The sequence below is a fragment of the Dermacentor albipictus genome, chromosome 1 (genome assembly GCF_038994185.2).
Source record: "Dermacentor albipictus isolate Rhodes 1998 colony chromosome 1, USDA_Dalb.pri_finalv2, whole genome shotgun sequence".
Lineage (NCBI taxonomy): Eukaryota > Metazoa > Arthropoda > Arachnida > Ixodida > Ixodidae > Dermacentor > Dermacentor albipictus.
This window is the reverse complement of record NC_091821.1, coordinates 156943383-156961635: the sequence shown is the minus strand read 5'-3', so window position 1 is coordinate 156961635 and position 18253 is coordinate 156943383. Positions and strand designations below refer to the sequence as shown.

The 18253-nt window shown below is 46.3% G+C and overlaps 1 protein-coding gene and 1 non-coding gene across 2 annotated transcripts; one reads left to right on the top strand and one right to left on the bottom strand.

The window, feature by feature from the left end:
• Window positions 1-4012: 4012 nt before the first annotated feature.
• Window positions 4013-12868, bottom strand: LOC135916552 (holotricin-3-like). The gene is made up of 2 exons (XM_065449972.1): window positions 12716-12868; window positions 4013-4894 (listed from the first exon to the last, which is right to left on the bottom strand). Exons 1-2 carry the CDS (start codon window positions 12728-12730, stop codon window positions 4445-4447), a joined length of 465 nt encoding a protein of 154 aa, XP_065306044.1. The 5' UTR covers window positions 12731-12868; the 3' UTR covers window positions 4013-4444.
• TRNAS-CGA (transfer RNA serine (anticodon CGA)) lies at window positions 10636-10708 on the top strand. The gene has a single exon. It is a non-coding gene; the product is annotated as a tRNA-Ser (tRNA).
• Window positions 12869-18253: the final 5385 nt, after the last annotated feature.

Genomic DNA, 18253 nt, shown 5'->3' with positions numbered 1-18253 from the left:
AAGAACGACTGAGGAATGTGGAAGAAAGTAAATGGGCTGGGAGAGTGTTAAGGTATCTGTACAGGAAAAACATTGATTCACAGTGGAGGAAAAGAACAAGGAAGCTTACCAGCAAGTATGTGGCCTGTAGGGCAGGCAACACAACAACAAAGAACGTTAAGCGGAAAGTCAGAGAGGCTGAAATAATCTGATGGGTGGCGGCAGTGGAAGAGAAACCTGCCATGAGTAACTACTTAAGAGGAAAAAAACGAAATTAGGAAAGAAACAATTTATGATAGCTCAAAGAGAAGCTCATTACTTTTCGAAGTGAGATCGGGATGCCTTATAGAACACGCACCTATAAAGCGAGATATACGAAGGAAGAAGAAGCATGTGCTTGCTGCGGTTAAGCTAGGGAGACTATGGAGCATGTTTTATTAGAATGTGAAGACGTCTACCCAGCGCTCGATTTAGGCACCACTGGCCTCCTTGAAGCCCTTGGGTTGAGCGAGAGCAGTGGAAAAGCAAACATGTCCGCAATAGGGATTAGTAAGAGGCGATTGGAGGATTGGTGGAATAAAAGTACAGAAACGACAAAAAAAGGAGACGTACGAAAGAACAGTTCGCAATAGGGGATCAGAAAATTTGGTTGTGGGAGTTCACAGTGCTTTTTTTTGCCTTTTTTTATTGTTTAACCTAGGTAGGACATTAGGCAGTATAATAGCAAGAGCTTGGTGGCGCAACCCACCACCCCGTTCCAAAGGGGACGCTCATAACATCCATCCCTCCATCCATCCGTGCTCCAGAACCCCGGCTATCATCGCACAAAGAGGCATGTTTTGGCCGCCGGACGACACACTAACACCGTATCCACGGGTGGCGCTGCATGTAGCGACGGCCACGCGCTCCGAATGTCCTATTTCAATCCGTGAGTGCTGTACGTATACCGAGTCCACGAACACCCCGTATATGCATTGCCCAAAATAAATCTATATCTGTTGAACCGTTTATTTATTTTATTTATTTTTTTGTTCATATAACCTTTCGCGACATCTGTGACGTATAAAGTACAGAACTGGACATTCCAACTGCAGTTAACAGCCTTTGCTTCCACAATGCGCCCAGTCGAAGCACTTTTGACGGCATCCCCTTGTCGCTGACCCCTGCTTTGAATGTGTACACTGGAGTTGTTTGCCGCATATCGCATGCCTGTGGGGCTTGATTAATTTCCAAACAGCTTTTTATAGTTCTCATTGGCAACTGTTGCGAAACGTGAAACTGATGCGGAGCATGAGACTAAAACACCAACACAATGAAAACAGGATCGACTACAGTCCCTTTCTTCATTGTCTTGGTGTTTTAGTTTGTTGTGAGACAGCGGTTTCATATTTCTCTTTTGTCTTCGTAATTTGCATAATTCAAATACATACGCAACAACACATGTACTTGAGCAGTTAGCGAATTTGTCATCAAGCTTCGGAGCGACCCTGCACGCTCAGAAATTCTGAAGAAGCGACCGGCGTCGCGGGAGACGGAGTTCCGTCCGGAAATGAATTTAACACTCGCGAACGATTCACGGCAGTGAAATCAAATATGTCTCTCTTGGATAGTTCAAGTCGGCGCTGAGTTTAATCCCTAAAACCCTAAATACAATTCCCCATATATGGGAAAATTTCAAATTTCTTTTCAACTTTATATTTGGTCATATAGTGAATACATTCGTAGTAAAAAATAGAAAGAAAAAAGCTATGAAATGTTAGTTGAGTGACTTCATTAGTGTAGTTATTAATTAATCAGTAATTGGCTTGCTGAGCTATTCACAACTGGAACTTCGGTCCGTGTAGCGTGTATATATATATATATATATATATATATATATATATATATATATATATATATATATATATATATATATATATATATATATATATATATATATATATATATATATAAACGAGAAGAAAGGGGTTACCGAGGATTGGATTGGAAAAAACTTTAATAAATGTCCTGCAGGACGCACGTCAGCGCGCAGTGGGCGTCTCCCACGCAGGGACCGACAGGGAATACCTGGCGGCCGCTGCGCGAGCCTGCTGGACGGCCCATTGCTGGTCTTGTAGGAGCGGGCTTCTTAGGGTCTTCTCCCACTTGTCGGAGGTAGAGTCGGGCGGAGCGTTTCTGCACTCCCAGAGCACGTGTGCGAGTGTCGCCGTGACCCCGCACGAAGGGCACGCATCGTCTGGGTAGACGTCCGGGTAGATTATGTGTAAGGTGGCCGGGTTTGGATAGGTATCCGTCTGTAATAAGCGTAGCGTTAGCGCCTGCGGCCTGTTTAGTTTGGGGTGCGGGGGCGGAAAGAGGCGTCGTCCCAAGTAAAAGTGTTTGGTTATTTCATTGTATGTTATTGGGGCATCCCTGTTCGCCTCCAACTCATCGAGACGTAGTTGCCCGGGGGTGACGGCGCGGTCGGTAAGCGCGCGCGCAGCGTCGTGGGCTGTCTCGTTGAGGTTGGGCGGGGCGCCCGGAATCCGACCCAGGTGGGCGGGAAACCAGATGACGGTGTGGTGTTTGAGGGTGCTTGGATCAGCGTTACCGAGGGGCCCGATTTTTATTAATCATGCCAACAAACAGCGACACCAAGGACAACACAGGGGAAATAACTTGTACTTACTAATTGAATTAAAGAAATGATAAATTAACGGAAATGAAAGTGCATGGGAAAACTACTTGCCACAATGTGGGATCATTTGCATAATACGAATGATCCCACATCTTCGCATTATGCGTTTGATGCTCTACTAATTGAGCTACCGTGGCGCCGTTCTCCCATACACTATCTTGGGTATTTATGTTTCCTATTTTTATTTCCCCTATGTTGCCCTTGGTGTTACTGTTTGTTGACTTCTCATATTACTAATAAAAATCGGGCCCCTTAGTTAACCCCTTTCTCCTTGTTCATTGCATAACGAGGGTCTCGAATCCGGCAACATTGATGCCTTCAGGTAGCATGTGTGGGTTTATTGACCAGTCGCCTTCACCGAAAAAGATCACGTTCTCGTGACGCCTGCGGCGGAAAGGACGTTCCACGTCCACCGCCAAGGTCTGCGAGTGGTACAGCGCAGCTATATAAGCGACTTCTCAGACCCATCGGATGTAGTGCACAGTCTATATCTGCTGATAATGAGAGCTGATCAAAAAATTTAATTAGGAGGTTTTACGTGCCAAAACCATGATCTGATTATGAGGCACGCCGTAGTGGGGGACTCCGTAAATTTGAACCCCGTGGGTTCTTTAACGTGCACCTCTAAGTACACGGGTGTTTTCGCATTTCTCCCCCATGCAAATGCGGCCGCCGTGGCCGGTATTCGATCCTGCGACCTCGAGCTTAGCAGCCCAACACACAGCTGATTTATCGCCGACGCCCTCGTCATACAGCCGCTTCGTGGGTTCCCGCGCAGACTACAGCGCGCAACCAACGTAGCTGACCTCCAACATGGAGCCAGTAAAACACGACGCGAAAAAGAAAAAAAAAATACTCGCCAAAGAAACCGCTCGACGGAGGCAACTTTTATCTTACAATAAATGAGAATTACGTTTTCAAGCGAAAATTCGGGACTCGGACGCAGGCTGCGTTGCTGATTGATACCGAGTTCGCCGTCGAACGCTCCCTGCCCTTTGTGCCGCATAATAACGGTTGCGAAACTCCCCTCGCCGTAAAACGCTATATGCTATGGGCTTTACGTTCTTTCCTGCCCCATGCAATTAAATAGAATTTTCAACTATCAAATTCGGAGTACCAAAAATGATGAGTTGGGCGTTTTGGAACTGTAGATTAGATTAACCAGGAACAATGCTGTTCATACCAGACTAAAATCTGTAGCTAGACATATGCGGGTGAAATACTTGCGCCGTCTTATTGCGCTCGTATTTCGATCAGTCCATTTTTTCAGTCACTATGCAGGAACTTAAGAGCCCCTCTTAGTATTTATCGTACGCATTAGCTTACCCAGCGGCAAACATTAAGCTTTTACTAAAAAAAAAAAGAAAATGAAGGCGATCAAAGAAGGTCTTCCTGAGCGAGTTGGGGTTGAGAAACGGGCGAAGTCACTGCGCACAACACAACTGCGTCACTCCTCGCGTGAGGGGAGTAGGATGAGCGTCGCGGACTGCTCTTTTCCCCCTCGGGTTTTTCTTTTCTTTTTTCCTTTTTTACGGCACTATTTTCTGAATCGACATTTTTCGACTGCGCATACCCACGGGAACGGTTCAGACGTTTATTAGACTGCACTATCATCGGGAACGGCCCTAGAAAAAGGCTAGAGACACACGTACCCGATAAGGAAAAGTGATGGTAACTCGCTAAGAAACTCTTTAAAAGGAAAGAGAGAATTCGCCTCCGTTCTTCGCTAATAAAATGGTTTCGACAGAGCTCGTGAGGCGATGGGCTGTTTTGGCGGTGGTTTCGTGGCTACTGTCCCTGCTGCTGCTGCTGCTGCTGCTGCAAGGAGCTGGCGGCCGTGTATCCACGAACTTTGCCCATGATCTTGAACTTGCCCTTGACCTGCTGCAAGAGACCCGACTCAAGCACTCCGGCGTTGGTGCCCAAGAAACCAGCCCCGTTGCCTTGGCCTCGGTTGAAGGAATCGGTTTGCTCAAAGCCTTCTTCAACCCGGTGGCCCTTAGTCTGCCGAAATCCACCGGACTCGCGAAACTGGCCGCCGCCTCCGCTTCCTGGGATTGGGCCTGACGCCAGGAGCCCTCCAACAGCAACAGGTCCGCCCTTCTTGCCTCGTCCGTGGCCGTGACCTTGACCTTGGCCGTTACCTTGACCGTGACCCTGGCCTCTGCCGCGACCCAAGCCCTTGCCTTGGCCGCTAGCGCCGCACACTGTCAGCGTCAGCAGCACCAATGCAATGACCTGTTGCAGAGGGGAGGAAACAGTATACAGTGATTAGAAGCATCGCCAGCAGCAGCACCAGCCTAATCGTGTCCACTGCAGGACAGAAACTGCCCTGTGAAAACCGCACCAATAATCCTTTATACCGGATGCCCCAACTAAACGTCGCCAAGAATGAAAAAAATCACCGACAATTACGATACTCCCTAATTCGAAATTTGAGCGCAGCTCTATACGTGTTTTCATTTCGCGATGGCGCGCACAATCTGTCTCGTGCGGGACATTGCAAACGGAGGAAAGTGTGGCGTGACTGGCTCGCTAACCTGGAGATCGCGAGGGCCAGCGCGTGAGTGACGCGTGGGCGCGATTCACAGCAGTCGCCGCCGACAGACCTCCCAGACGACGTGCCATCTCGTAGCCATCGTCGCCGCACTATGCTTCTCATGCTTTCGCCATAGCCTCCTCCGTTTTCCGACTCTTGGTTATCATGGTGCCGCCAAGGCTCCGCTGCACCCTCCTCTCCGGTTTCCTCCTCTCGCCTTTCACCCCCCGCCGCGCTCCGCGTTCGCTTTCATCTTTCGCTGTGCTCAGACGCCGCCGCTGCTAACGCGAACGGCGCTCACTGTGTGTTGATGGGCACTGTCGATGCTAGTCATTAGTTCTTTTTTTTTTCATTGTGCGCAATAATTGTGCGCAATTAGCTAAGGTTGAAATAGCTTACTTAATTGGTAAGGTGTGGGTGCAAATGCTGGGAAGGATGTCAAGAAATGATCGTATAAAAACCGACAGGTATAACCGACACGTAGAAGAACACGGCAACACCAATATTAGCGTATAATTACCCAAGACATTCTTGTCGCCTTTATTAATGCAATTAGCATTCTTAGGGTACTTCGCGCCCTTTTCGGGAGCTGGCTGTATATCTGTCTATGTATCTAACCATTTTCCCGCCAACTTGGCATGCACGATAGTCCATGGTCTAAGGGGTAAGAGCATCGGGTTGTTGGGCAGAGGGAATCGGGTTCGAAACCAACCATCCCCCAACTTGGTTCACGAGTATGTGTCGCAGGTTATGTGCTGCTCTTCAACGAACTTCGTTCACTCCATCTTGAGTCGCTGGGAACGTTCCACTGGATATATGCCGCTCTTCAATGAACCTCTCTGACGTCAACTTGGGTCACTGGGCATGTGCAACTGGGTATGTGCCGCTCTTCGATGACAACAAAAAATCCTTTAAGATTTCTCCGTTCTGAGCGGAATCGAACCCGCGTCAATTATATTCAGACAATGCAGCGTGAATACATATGTACGCACTGGCCACGCGCGTGCTTCGTGGCACAGCATGTCCAGTGGGAAGCGCGGGGCAGGAGCCCAGCTTGCGTACATGCCTCATACATGGCGCATTTTGGTGGCGGCAGAACGGTGTGCCATGGACTACATCGATTCAATGCTAACCGCATTAACGTCGACGTTCATCGTAAGATGAGTTCTACCGTTTTTTTGTTGTTGTTGTTTTTTGTTGTTACAGTGTACTCGCGCAGCGATGCAAAACGTGTGGTTGCGAACCTGTTTTAGAGGAATGCGTCATTCTAGGCCGTAGTCATAATCATTTCACAAGAGAAATCATCGTAGCGAATTCTATCATAGGTCTGAGGAATTCAGTTGTAAGCCCACCTTCATTATCGTTATCAAGCAATGCACTGGCGTACCTCAGACTGCCGCCACAGGCTGTCTGAATATGTATTTTTACTTTCGGTTTTGTTGCTTGGTTTTGTGTAATCTCTTCATGTCACATGGTTCACTGAGTTATAAGTAGCCTTCTATGTCACGATATAAAGCATCAGTTGGAAGTTAGCGCTCCATCTGTTTTCCGTTCCTTTTCATTGCCCCTTCCACCTTCCTTTTTGCTCTTTCTGAGCTGCGCTATACAAGCCTAAAAAAGTACAACTTTTGTCAGTTGCATTGCAGTATAGGAAACTGCACCATCTCTAGAGCGATTTTATATATATATGCGTTAGACTATATAGGCAGGATTTTGGGGAGAAAGTACCTGCTTTCTATGTTATTCACGGCGAGGCTGTTTGTATTTTGTAAGCTGTTTAAATTGAGCAGACTTCAGGTCCAACGGTAGGTACGAAGAAAAATTATTATATAATTCTTTCGCCTAAGTAATGGTGTAATTTCATAGTTTCATTACATCATCTTGTGTATAGTGAGAATTCATTACCTAAATGCGTCACGCTTACTCCCGATATGTCATTATCGTCGTCTTTTAGCTTTTCAGGCGTAGCACTCTTTCCTAGCGGGGTCTAATTTTGCTATTCACGTGGCTCAGCATATATATATATATATATATATATATATATATATATATATATATATATATATATATATATATATATATATATATATATATATATATATACAGAGAGAGAGAGAGAGAGAGACGGAGAAAAGCGAGGTGAATTAACGTCTGGACGTTGCCATTCACTCGTGAAACATTCAGGATGTGGTAAGAACAAACAAAAAATACTAACGAAGAATAATCTTAACGTCATTTATTAAATGAGGCGAGTGAATAAGCTTCAGGTGAGTAAATCATTACATAATAAAAAATTAAAATGATGTACCTTGCTTGTCTACACCTTGACATCTCTTCTCCTCAGAATTACTTGCGAGAGGGTAGTACATGTTGGCTGCAGGCGGATCTAGCCTTGCAGGAGATGTCGGCAATAGATCCGCCCGGGCGCCTTCTATTATTTGCGTCTTTTCGCACAGAACTCTCAATTCTCCAATTTACCCCCTTTGTCTGCTTTCAACTAAATATTTCGGTTTCCCTCAAAACCTAGCTCTGTGTGTCTCTGTAGGCTCTACAGTGAACCACCCCAAGAAATCAGGAAGAAATGCTTATTTCGTCTCCCAGTTCTGTGTCACAAATTTATTTCACGTACAAGGCCCTCAAGCTTCAATTAACATCACTTGGTTATAGTGATAATATAGAGAGCTTTAGTTTAGGGGACGCAAGCGGCTTGCGTGCGCAAGAACTAAGGGCGACGGTACTGCGCATGCGCAGACCGCTACGTCTACTTGCGTCCTTGGGTTGTTGGGGCGGCCGAAAACATCGCAGCCCCCTAAGAGTATGGTCCCTAGAATCATTGTACCTAGAACATTGGCTAGTTCGCCGACGGGAGCGAGCAGTGTTTCCGAATGGCGGTGGCGCTGCGAGCAGTCCTCGTGCTACGCGGCGGCGCTCGGCCGCCCCGCTGCATGTTGGCGAGGCGCGCGCGCGTTCGGCGTTGCAGTTCAGCCAGGTATCTTTTTTTTTTAATGATTTTCTGCCACCGCGTATTTGTGCTGCATTAGAGCAGCATTTGTTACGGGTGTGATGAGAGGTTTTGGCTGCGTAAAGTGGGATTCGTTCGCGAACAGTTCCTGAGCCGTATGAAGCGTACGACTCGGAACACAAAGCGATTGCGCAGCCTGGAATAGGCTGAGCACTGAATTTGTTTATTCATGCAATACTGCTGCCCTTTGGCAGCCAAGTCGTCAGTGGTCAAAGGTGAAACAATCAAATTGAAGGGGCCCTTAGTTATCCCAATGCACTGCGACTTTGCACTTTAGGGGAGGGGGGAATGGTAACTGCAACGTGCGACAACATTTTTTACATTCCCGGCAGTGGTCCGGTTAGAAGCGTTGCAAATAATTAATGAGCCGTCGTTCTTCTTTTCCTATTTTCTGGCATCATAACACGTTCCGTCGTAGTTTCAGCGATGTCCTCGGTGAACTAATCAAGTTATCTTTCTTATATTTGTCGAAAATAAAGGGCGCGTTATGGGCAATATGGAGGTAAACTTCGAAGATAAGGCACTAATTATGACATATGTAATAATCCATTACGCATGTAAGCTATCCGGAGTTTTATGAATGTGTTTTGCGAACAAAGAATTTGTCCCGTTACCCTGGAAGAAATGCGAACTCAACAGATATCAAATCTAGCGGAAATTGAAAGGGCGAGGGGGGGGGGGGTTATAAAGCAATAAAGGCATTGCATACCCCCCTCAGCAGTTGTAGTGGTGGTGTTCAACAGATTCGCTGGACGCTCACTGTCGCAGGGCCGGGATGGCCAGTCATTTTTTTAAATATAGCAAGTAATTTATGTTGATTGTACATCGTTGCGTATAACCTCGACAATACAATTACCTAAACTAGCCGTGCATTTGTGCTGTAGACTTAAACAGTAAGTACAATTATTTGTTCAATTCAAATTATTTGTAGCAAATGTGCATTTTTTATGTGCGCTGTACTGCTGCTACTGGGCGGGATCCGGGACCACTCTGGGGCATTTATTGCCTTTTGTCCTTGTATCATCTTGAAATTTTACATAGTTGTAAGAGATATATGCAAATTCAGATCACTTTGCGGGCCCCCATGGTTCACCATTTGTGATTGATAAATAGGTCCCTGTCTGTTAAATATAAACATAACTGACGGAAGCATTTCAATATTTCACTTATTGTAATAGTAATTCGGAATATATATATACATATACATATATATATATATATATATATATATATATATATATATATATATATATATATATATATATATATATATATATATATATATATATATATATATATATAGTCATATCATAAGAAGCCAACAAACATTGTTGCCTTCAGGTAGCATATGTGGGTTTATTGACCAGTTGCCTTCACCCTTAGGGGGTATAGTAGGGCAAATCGACCAAAAACCTGATTTTTGATTTCATCAATAAAAAATAATACACACTGTGGGGAGCAAAACAGTGCAGCGGCGAGCGCGTAGGAGCGCTCTAAGCCATTTAAAAATGGCGCCAAAAAGCGCACCGCTTAGTATTTAAACGTGACAGACGCGAGGGTTTGTATACAAGTTGTTTTCCGTCATTTTTTCTGTGTTTACGTAATTATGTTTACTTCATGTTTACGTTTACGTAAACATGAAGAAAGGCTCTGGGGAAGACACTAAAAAAGCCAGAAAGTTTCTGTACTCTGCTGGTGCATGTTGAACGGTTGTAGTGAAGGTGCAAAGATAAAAATGCGGTTTTCTCAAAATAACTTTTTTCAAAATTTTCGGAACTTGATGTACCTTTTCTGGAAAACTATAAAGCCCATCACGCTGACATTTTCCCAGAATATACTCACATCCCTTGCAAGTAATCTGAACCTAAATGTGTGAAAAAATCACTCAGGTATAACTAAAAAAAAAGAAAACATTATTAGAAGACCCTCCACGGTACGAGACGTGTGACGGCAATATTTTTTTTCTTGTGACGTAAATGTAGCAAAGCATTTTTTAAAGGTTCCAGTTAAACCCACTATTATACAGAATTAATGTGCGAAATTTCACATTCGTGCTGTTTTTTGTTTCTGAGGAAAGGTACATTTTATTTTACATCATAGCTTAAAGTTTGGTTCTCAAATACACAAAAAATAAAAAAGGCCTGCAGTAACAAATTACACCAATTGAGGTCAACACTATTGCTATTGAGCGTGCAGAATTTCACGCTAATATATAGAACAGTTGTTGAGATATAAAGCTGAAACCAAGATAGTTCATGCACCCTACCATACCCCCTTAAAGATCACGTTCTCGTGACGCCTGCGGAAAAAAAGACGTTCCACGTCCGCCGCCAAGGTCTGTGAGTGGTGGCACTGGCTAACACTCCCAGGGTTCTACTAGGACACATAAATACCCAAGAAAGTGGATGGGAAAACGGCGCCGCGGTAGCTCAATTGGTAGAGCATCGCACGCGAAATGCGAAGGTTGTGGGTTCGGTTCCCACCTGCGGCAAGTTGTTTTTTCATCCACTTTAATTTCCGTTAGTTTATCGTTTCTTTTCATTTATTAAGCACAAGTAATTTCCCCTTTGTTGTCCTTGGTGTCGTGTTTGTTGGCTTTTTATGATATGACTAATAAAAATCGGGCCCCTCGGTTAACCCCCATTCTTCTCGTTATATATATATATATATATACACACACACACAGAGAGATCGAGATATCAGAACGTCTGCGGTTTGCCCCCCCATTCTAGAGATAGTTGGTACGCCACTGTCGTGTGTTCCGCTTTCATCTTTCTGGAATTCGAGTCGCCAAAGCGGGTATCAATTCCTTGACAAAGGTTTCCCAAGTGGTCAGCGCGCGTTCATTATTGTCAAACCAAAGTAGAGCCGTACCGGCGAGAAAAGATGCAACGTTCACAAGCTGCGCTGACGTACTCCACCCGTTATGGCGGCCTACTCTTTCGTATAGTGCCTCAGCCAGTCATCCACGTTTTCATCTGCTTTACATAAGAATATGCGTGGTTCCGGCGTCCCGTGCGTAGCTAGGGTGCCTTGGTCTCTGGCTGACTATTCGTTGGCCGACCTCCGTGGGCATCGGCCATAGTTGCTGTTGTTGTTGTTGCTGCCTCAAAACATGGCTCGTACCCACGAGGGGGATTGGCCACACTGGATAGATTGAAACGTACAGCCAACAACATACCTACAGGTTTAAAGGAGACCATTTAGAACGAGCCATTTGGCAATTACCTGATAACACAGATTTTGGGAGTACCTATACCTCAACTAAATAAGCAAAAATAAAATTAAACTGGAAAACTAAAGAAAAATTATAGTAATGAAATAAAATGTCCCACGCAGTGTAACTTTCCGGATGCTTCAATGAACTTGTGCAGACCACTAATAATCGAACCATGGCTAGTGGCTAATTGACAGGCATCAAAAGACAAAATGTTTGGTGTTGTAATTGCTACACCTAGTTTACTAGTTTAATATATAGAAACAGTTTGCGGAGGGAGGACAAGCGGCGGCAAGAAAGAAAGAAATGGCCAATAGTTTCTGGTTCATTACAAAAAGAGCAGCAGTTAGTTATAGCTAGATAAAGCAGATCTGTGAAGGTGGAAATTTAGGCGGGCAACCTTACAGCGGAAACTTGCTAACGTCACCTTGCATAGGCGTGAAGGACATTTGCTCGTGTTCCACCGAAATTTTAGATGTCGAAAATCATCTGCGGAAAGCATGGATGATTCATTACAAGTCAACAATAAAAGACGTTTGAATTTAGCTCCTGTTATAAAAGAGAAATCAGGAACATTGAAGACCGGACCATTTAGCGATGACGATGCGAGCGAGTCAGCTGATTAATTAAAAAGATTCCACTATGTCCGGGGACCCAGACAAAGCGGACTTCAGACACATTGTCTGGGACAAGTCAAAAATATACACAACAGGTGTGACCGATTACTAGAAGTTAAAAGTGTACAGACCGAAAGCGCGTCTGTAACCCCTATTACTTTAGATTTCTGTATACCTAATTTTCGGTTGGCCAAAATTATCGCCAGGAATAATAGTTCATCAGTGGAAAAAGAAAACCTATGTGAGGAATGCTTCAGACATATCAGGCCTTTGCTAATCTCTTCCATCACGCGCTGTACGAGCACATATCGTGCCAAAGTATATACAATCCCGCTCACTTTAAGATGTTCCGTTCGTTGAAGAGTTTACGCACCTGTGGATCGAACTCATAGGGCTCACAAGAAGTGGCTCCCCTTGGTACCCAAGGCACCATGCGCCGCGATTCTGTCTGTATGAAATGATCAGCTGATAAGCGACGAAATACAGATGACATAGTGTGCAACGCGCTCCCGTCTATCTGTCATTGTCCTGATGTCTGCTCATACTGTCAGCCAACTACAGTACATATCTTGCATGTCTCATCCTTTCCTGCACAAAACTGTCCGAGATATATGCTGCTAGCTTCACGCTCAGCCACACGTCTACATGCAGCGTGTCGACTCACCACTTTTGCCATCATGTTGACTGGTCGGGGGCTTGATGCCGACTCTCGGCTAATTGGTAGGCGCCGAAGGGACACAAGCTGTCAGCTTTTGCGTAAGCGACGGCCGCTCACGAGCAGCCACCGCAAGAACCGGTCTTCCTGCTCGCGGGCACTTGCCCCAAGGGTTCAGGGCCGCCAACAGGAGCCGTTTCCTGGTGGGGATACCCCGCCCCTCCGGGCGGAAGCCCCCGAAGCGATATCGAGGCTTTGCGCGTCAAGGTCTGTGACTTCACGCAGTACCGCGGTGACTCTCGCTGCTCATGACTCCGCTCAGCTCGTCGCCGTGCTATGTTAACATTTCATGCACAGACAAAGCATAGAAAACGACAGTGGATTCAGAACGCCTCCACTCTACTACCTCCTACTGAAAAAAGAGCTCGCCCTTGAGCTAGACGCGCAGATGCAGCAAAATACATTGCTGGGTTTGCCGTTTCCCCTTATGCGCGAAGACCAAAAATAGGGAATATGAGACAGTTAATATAACATTAATGTGAATATGAGATTTCCCCCGCATTACATTTACCACCAGAGGTGGACCAAGGCCCTCATTTCCTGTTTTCCTCCCTCCCTCCCACGATGCAAGTACCGTCCTCACCTCACACTCGCGTTGAAAAATTCTACCGCCCTCACTGACGTGTGTTAGAGTGGGCGGTAAGAGGGAAAATTATCCGGCCTCCCTCACCCTCAGCACAACAAGCTTTACCCGCCCTCCCTCACCCTCACGCTGAAAAGGCTAGCATCCTTCTTCTACCTTCCGTTTTTTACAATGTCAAATAAACCATTTACTCAACCAGCGAGCTTAGTTTACTACACTGATTGTCTAATACAATTCCTATTGTCAAAGCGTGCCACACTGCATTGCTCTTAGGCACTTAGCCATAGGCCGCCAAAATAAACGGAGCTCACTCAGACTCAATCACAAACGTATTTTTTGCTTAGAGCTCACCCGGACTCGCACACCGAAATTCTACTTACCCGGTGTCACACTCACCAGAACAACTAGGCTCACTCGGATTCAAACTCACCGGCTAGGTCTATATTCAGATGGACTCTTGGACTGAGAACCACCAAAATTCTGCTCAGCCGGGAGGACTCGGACTAAACTCAGCGAAATTCTACTCAGTCGGGTTCACTCGGACTTAGTCAGACGCAGAAAGGTCTTCTTGGCCCACACATCTCACGACCTCAGAATTTCTCTTGAATTGAACATATCAATGACAAAAATACCTTAAGCATCATCATCATCAGCCTGGTTACGCCCACTGCAGGGCAAAGGCCTCTCCCATACTTCTCCAACTACTCCGGTCATATGCTAATTGTGGCCATGTTGTCCCTGCAAACTTCTTAATCTCATCCACCCACCAAACTTTCTGCCGCCCCTGCTAAGCTTCCCTTCCCTTGGAATCCAGTCCGTAACCTTTAATGACCATCGGTTATCTTCTCTCCTCAGTACATGTCCGGCCCATGCCCATTTCTTTTTCTTGATTTCAACTAAGATGTCATTAACTCGTGTTTGCTCCCTCACCCAATCTGCTCTTTTCTTATCCCTTAACGTTACACCCGTCATTTTTCTTTCCATAGCTCGTTGCGTCGTCCACAATTTAAGTAGACCCTTTTCGTAAGCCTCCAGGTTTCTGTCCCGTACGTGAGTACTGGTAAGACACAGCTGTTATACACTTTTCTCTTGCGGGATAATGGCAACCTGCTGTTCATGATCTGAGAATGCCTGCCAAGCTCACCTCAGCCCATTCTTATTATTATGATTATTTCAGTCTTGTTAGGAATGGCCGTAAGGGTACGTGCCAGCTATTTCATCCCGCTGCACGTGTTCCTATCCAACCGGACGGGGCGCACTTCAGAGAACTGCGAATAACCGGCAGCCACGTGGCGCGGGGTCAGCTCAGGAATGTGGTACCCGGCCGCGCCAACCGGGACGAAGCAGAGTTCTACGAAGCCCCTCTGACGTCGGCTCCGGACCTTTACACCTGTGTGTGTGTGCGGTACTGAAACCTGTGCAACACGTGTTTGTGAGCCCTCCTCCAAAAGGGCGGGTCATCTACGGTGACGTCGAACGATGACTGGACGAACGTTTCCGTCCACTGGGAATCAAGGGGGGACCAAGTGTTTATAAGCAGCGTTTGCCGGCTGCTAGTGTGTGCTCGTCGTCGGGAGCTGAGTGCTCGTTGTCATGCTCGAAATGTACTAGTGAGCTGTGTGCTCGTATGCTGTTTGCTGTATGCATCGTCTTGCGTGCTCCATATGAGAGTCACGCTAGACTGTCGATATATGTCTGGTCTAAGATGTAAATAATGTAAATAAATCCTGTTCACCTAGTTCCTCTCTACGACCTTCAACTCCTTCAAATGGTGGCAGCGGCGAGGTCGTCCGACGACTCCTACATCTGGTTGACAGCGGTAGGATCGTCCGACGAATCTTACAACAGAATGGCAGCGGTGAGATCGGCCTACGGCTCGTAAATCAACCTAGGACTCGGCAGCTGATGGCAGCTGACGGACATTGGCATATGGTGGCCGACCGGTATCCTGATCAAGTTGGAGGCGACTTGGGATTGACCCCCTCTTGCAACTGACTGGGTACGGCGAAGAAGGACTGGTGATATGGTGCTGCTTCAGTGGGTAAGCGTTTGGTTTTGGCTGTAAGATTTACCAGACTTCAATTTCTCTGTGTTCTTGGATTTGATTCGCTGGGGATCTTTTTACTTGTATTCTGATTTGCGTGAGTATCGCAGCAAGTATTGTGTGACAGCAGAGCCAAAGCTTAAAGTAGCGACCATGGTCCTAATGTGTTTGACGAGAGCTGACCTGTTGTGGTTGTGTGAAGAGCTCATGGTAGACGTAGAGAAGGACTTGAAGGAATCAGAGATTCGTAAAACCATTCTGGAAAGTGACAATGATTTGAAATTCATAGAACAAATTAGCAAACGAATTCTAAGGAAAAGACAGGAACATGAATCAATTAAGCAAGAACGCCATGAGCGCGAGCGAAAACGCCAAGAGCGTGAGCAAAAACGGCAAGAGGTTGAAAAGGAAATGGCAGCAGTGAAGAAACAGATACAGGATTTGCAGCAGCGGCTCGAGGAGAACAGCGGCTTAAGAAATCTGTAGGCTGGAAGCAGCGAAAGTGGGAAGTAGATAGCATATTAGAGGTTGGATTGCGCAACATTTTGATGAGACACACAGAAGAGACACTCACCACAGAGCGCTACTTGCAACTATCGTTTTTAACGCGATAGCGTTAAGGAGCTCGTGTCGCAGAAAAGCCGGTGTCGTCGGTGTCGGCGTCCGCGGCGTTGACCGTGAGCGATAAATCACGGCAGGCACTTCATAAATGAAAAGCAACTTCCAAGATGTGCTGGGTGGGAATCGAACCAGGGTCTCCGGAGTGTGAGACGGAGACGCTACCACTCAGCCACGAGTTCGATGCTTCCAAGCGGTACAAACGCGCCTCTAGTGAATGCGGTGTAGTGAATGTAGTGAATGCGAAACGAGCCGTGGAAAGTTATACTGCGGTGTGTATCGGTAATTATGAACATGTAACTTACAGAAGTCGCAATTACACGAGTAGCGAAGTGCGTTTCCGCTGCATTTCTTCTGCGCTTTCCGCACACGCAGAGCCATCTTGCGGCAAACACAGAAGACCCCCTCCTCTCCATGTACGGCGCTGTCCGGACAGATGGCGCGCCACGCGCGCATTGGAGCTGCGAGGACCGGTGCGAGGCGGTTCGCGGCCCGGACTCTCTCTCCCCTGACAACGCTTCGCCTTGCTCCCTCTGCATAATCAAGCGTCCTTCCTTTCTTTAGATCGCTATCTGTCTATCTCTCTGCCCGTGCCGATCACGACGTTTGGCTGGCGTGCATCATTTCCCCCTCCGAGATACCGAGTTCTCCGGTTCGTTCCGCTTGCTCAGGCGCACGTTTCGTTGCTGCGCCGAACGCCGCGTTGCTCGACCATATATATGGCTCGACGCTCACCGCGTCCGATGCGGGGCGCCACGTAAGTGATGGCTGCCCTGTAGCCCATTGTCTTACACCCCTTGGCGGGTCGACGGGAACGCTGTCGCGTTCCACTCTTGAAGGCGAAGCTTAAGCGTCCTCCAATTTTATTCCCTTGTCAGTGGAATTAGCCCCGAGAACGAACTACAGGGGCGCTGCGAGCGCCGCTCGCGTGACGTCAAGGCAATGACTCGCGCCTGTCGTCTGCTACAGTTCGGGCGTTGTCCGGGCGCTTTCAGCGGTGTTTTCGTTTGTTCGCCCTCGTTCTCTCTGCTTGTATACTTATGGTGGTCGTCTCAAATATATTTTTACGACGTCTTCCTTTGCGAACATTTATTCAAAGAGCTAATTTCTTAGACAACAATGCAGCTCTCAAAGGCAACGCTACAGTGCCAGCCGAAGGAGCGCAGACCAGCTCATTGCGGGTTTTTCAATCGACAACCGCAAACATATAGAAAATAAGAATCCAGTTATGATACCATACCTGCCGCGGTGCAACGAGTATGTCACAGACGCTGGCCATATATGACTTCTACAACAGTTACAATCCGCTAAAACTGGTTTGTTCACGACGAGTAGTTCATGGTGCAATATCCAATTTTTGCCTTTCTTCAGAGAAACGCTCGGCAGTAACACGAGGACTTAACTAATACTGCAGTTAGGTTCTACAAGCACAACTTGCTTCTTTGACTGCTTCTTAAAATTACGCGGTTCTTCACGTGTTTATTTTAAGCGGCGGTAATTTGAAGTAAAGCTAATGAAGGCTTACGTCTATTCGCAGAATACAAAACGGAATGTACCAATATATATTCCCTTTTCTGTGCTACACGTTCAACTCACTTGAGAAATTTACTGGTGCTTGTTCCTTGAGGAATATACATGACGAATTTGTTTGGCGAACTGACACAGGCTGCTCGGCCCAAATTTTTTAGAGAAATTTGCCTTTTGGGCCGTATGGCTGCAGCCAGAAAGAAGTTGAAGCGTCAATCATTAGTAGTATGAGACATATTGAAGATATAATTCCCCTGTGAAGGGTCAAAAATCAAGTTAATATATATGTAAGTCTTGTGGTGTTTTCTTTATGAATGTTTGCGATTGGATTGGAGCAAACTTTATTTTGCCTGCAGTTGGGCAAGGTTTTCTTTTATGTACCGACGAAGCCAATAGTTCTCCGTTTGCGTAATTAAATAACGCTGGATCGAGACATGGTGAGACAGAAGGTGCTTGAATTTTCCTTTTCTAGGCAATCTAAGCTGCGCTGTAGTAGCTCGAGAATATTTTAGCTATTGCAATTGGAGCTGTAAAAAAATGCTTTATGGTTTCAATTCAAAATTGTAGTGAACTGATGGGTTTCACGAACAAAGCGTGCCTCGCCATACTGACAGTCACTTGCTACCGTTTCGTGCTACCGTTGCGTGATGGGTGTGCCATATTGTCGATAAAGGCTGCTGAGCGCCACTATGAAACATTTCATCGCTTGCCATTG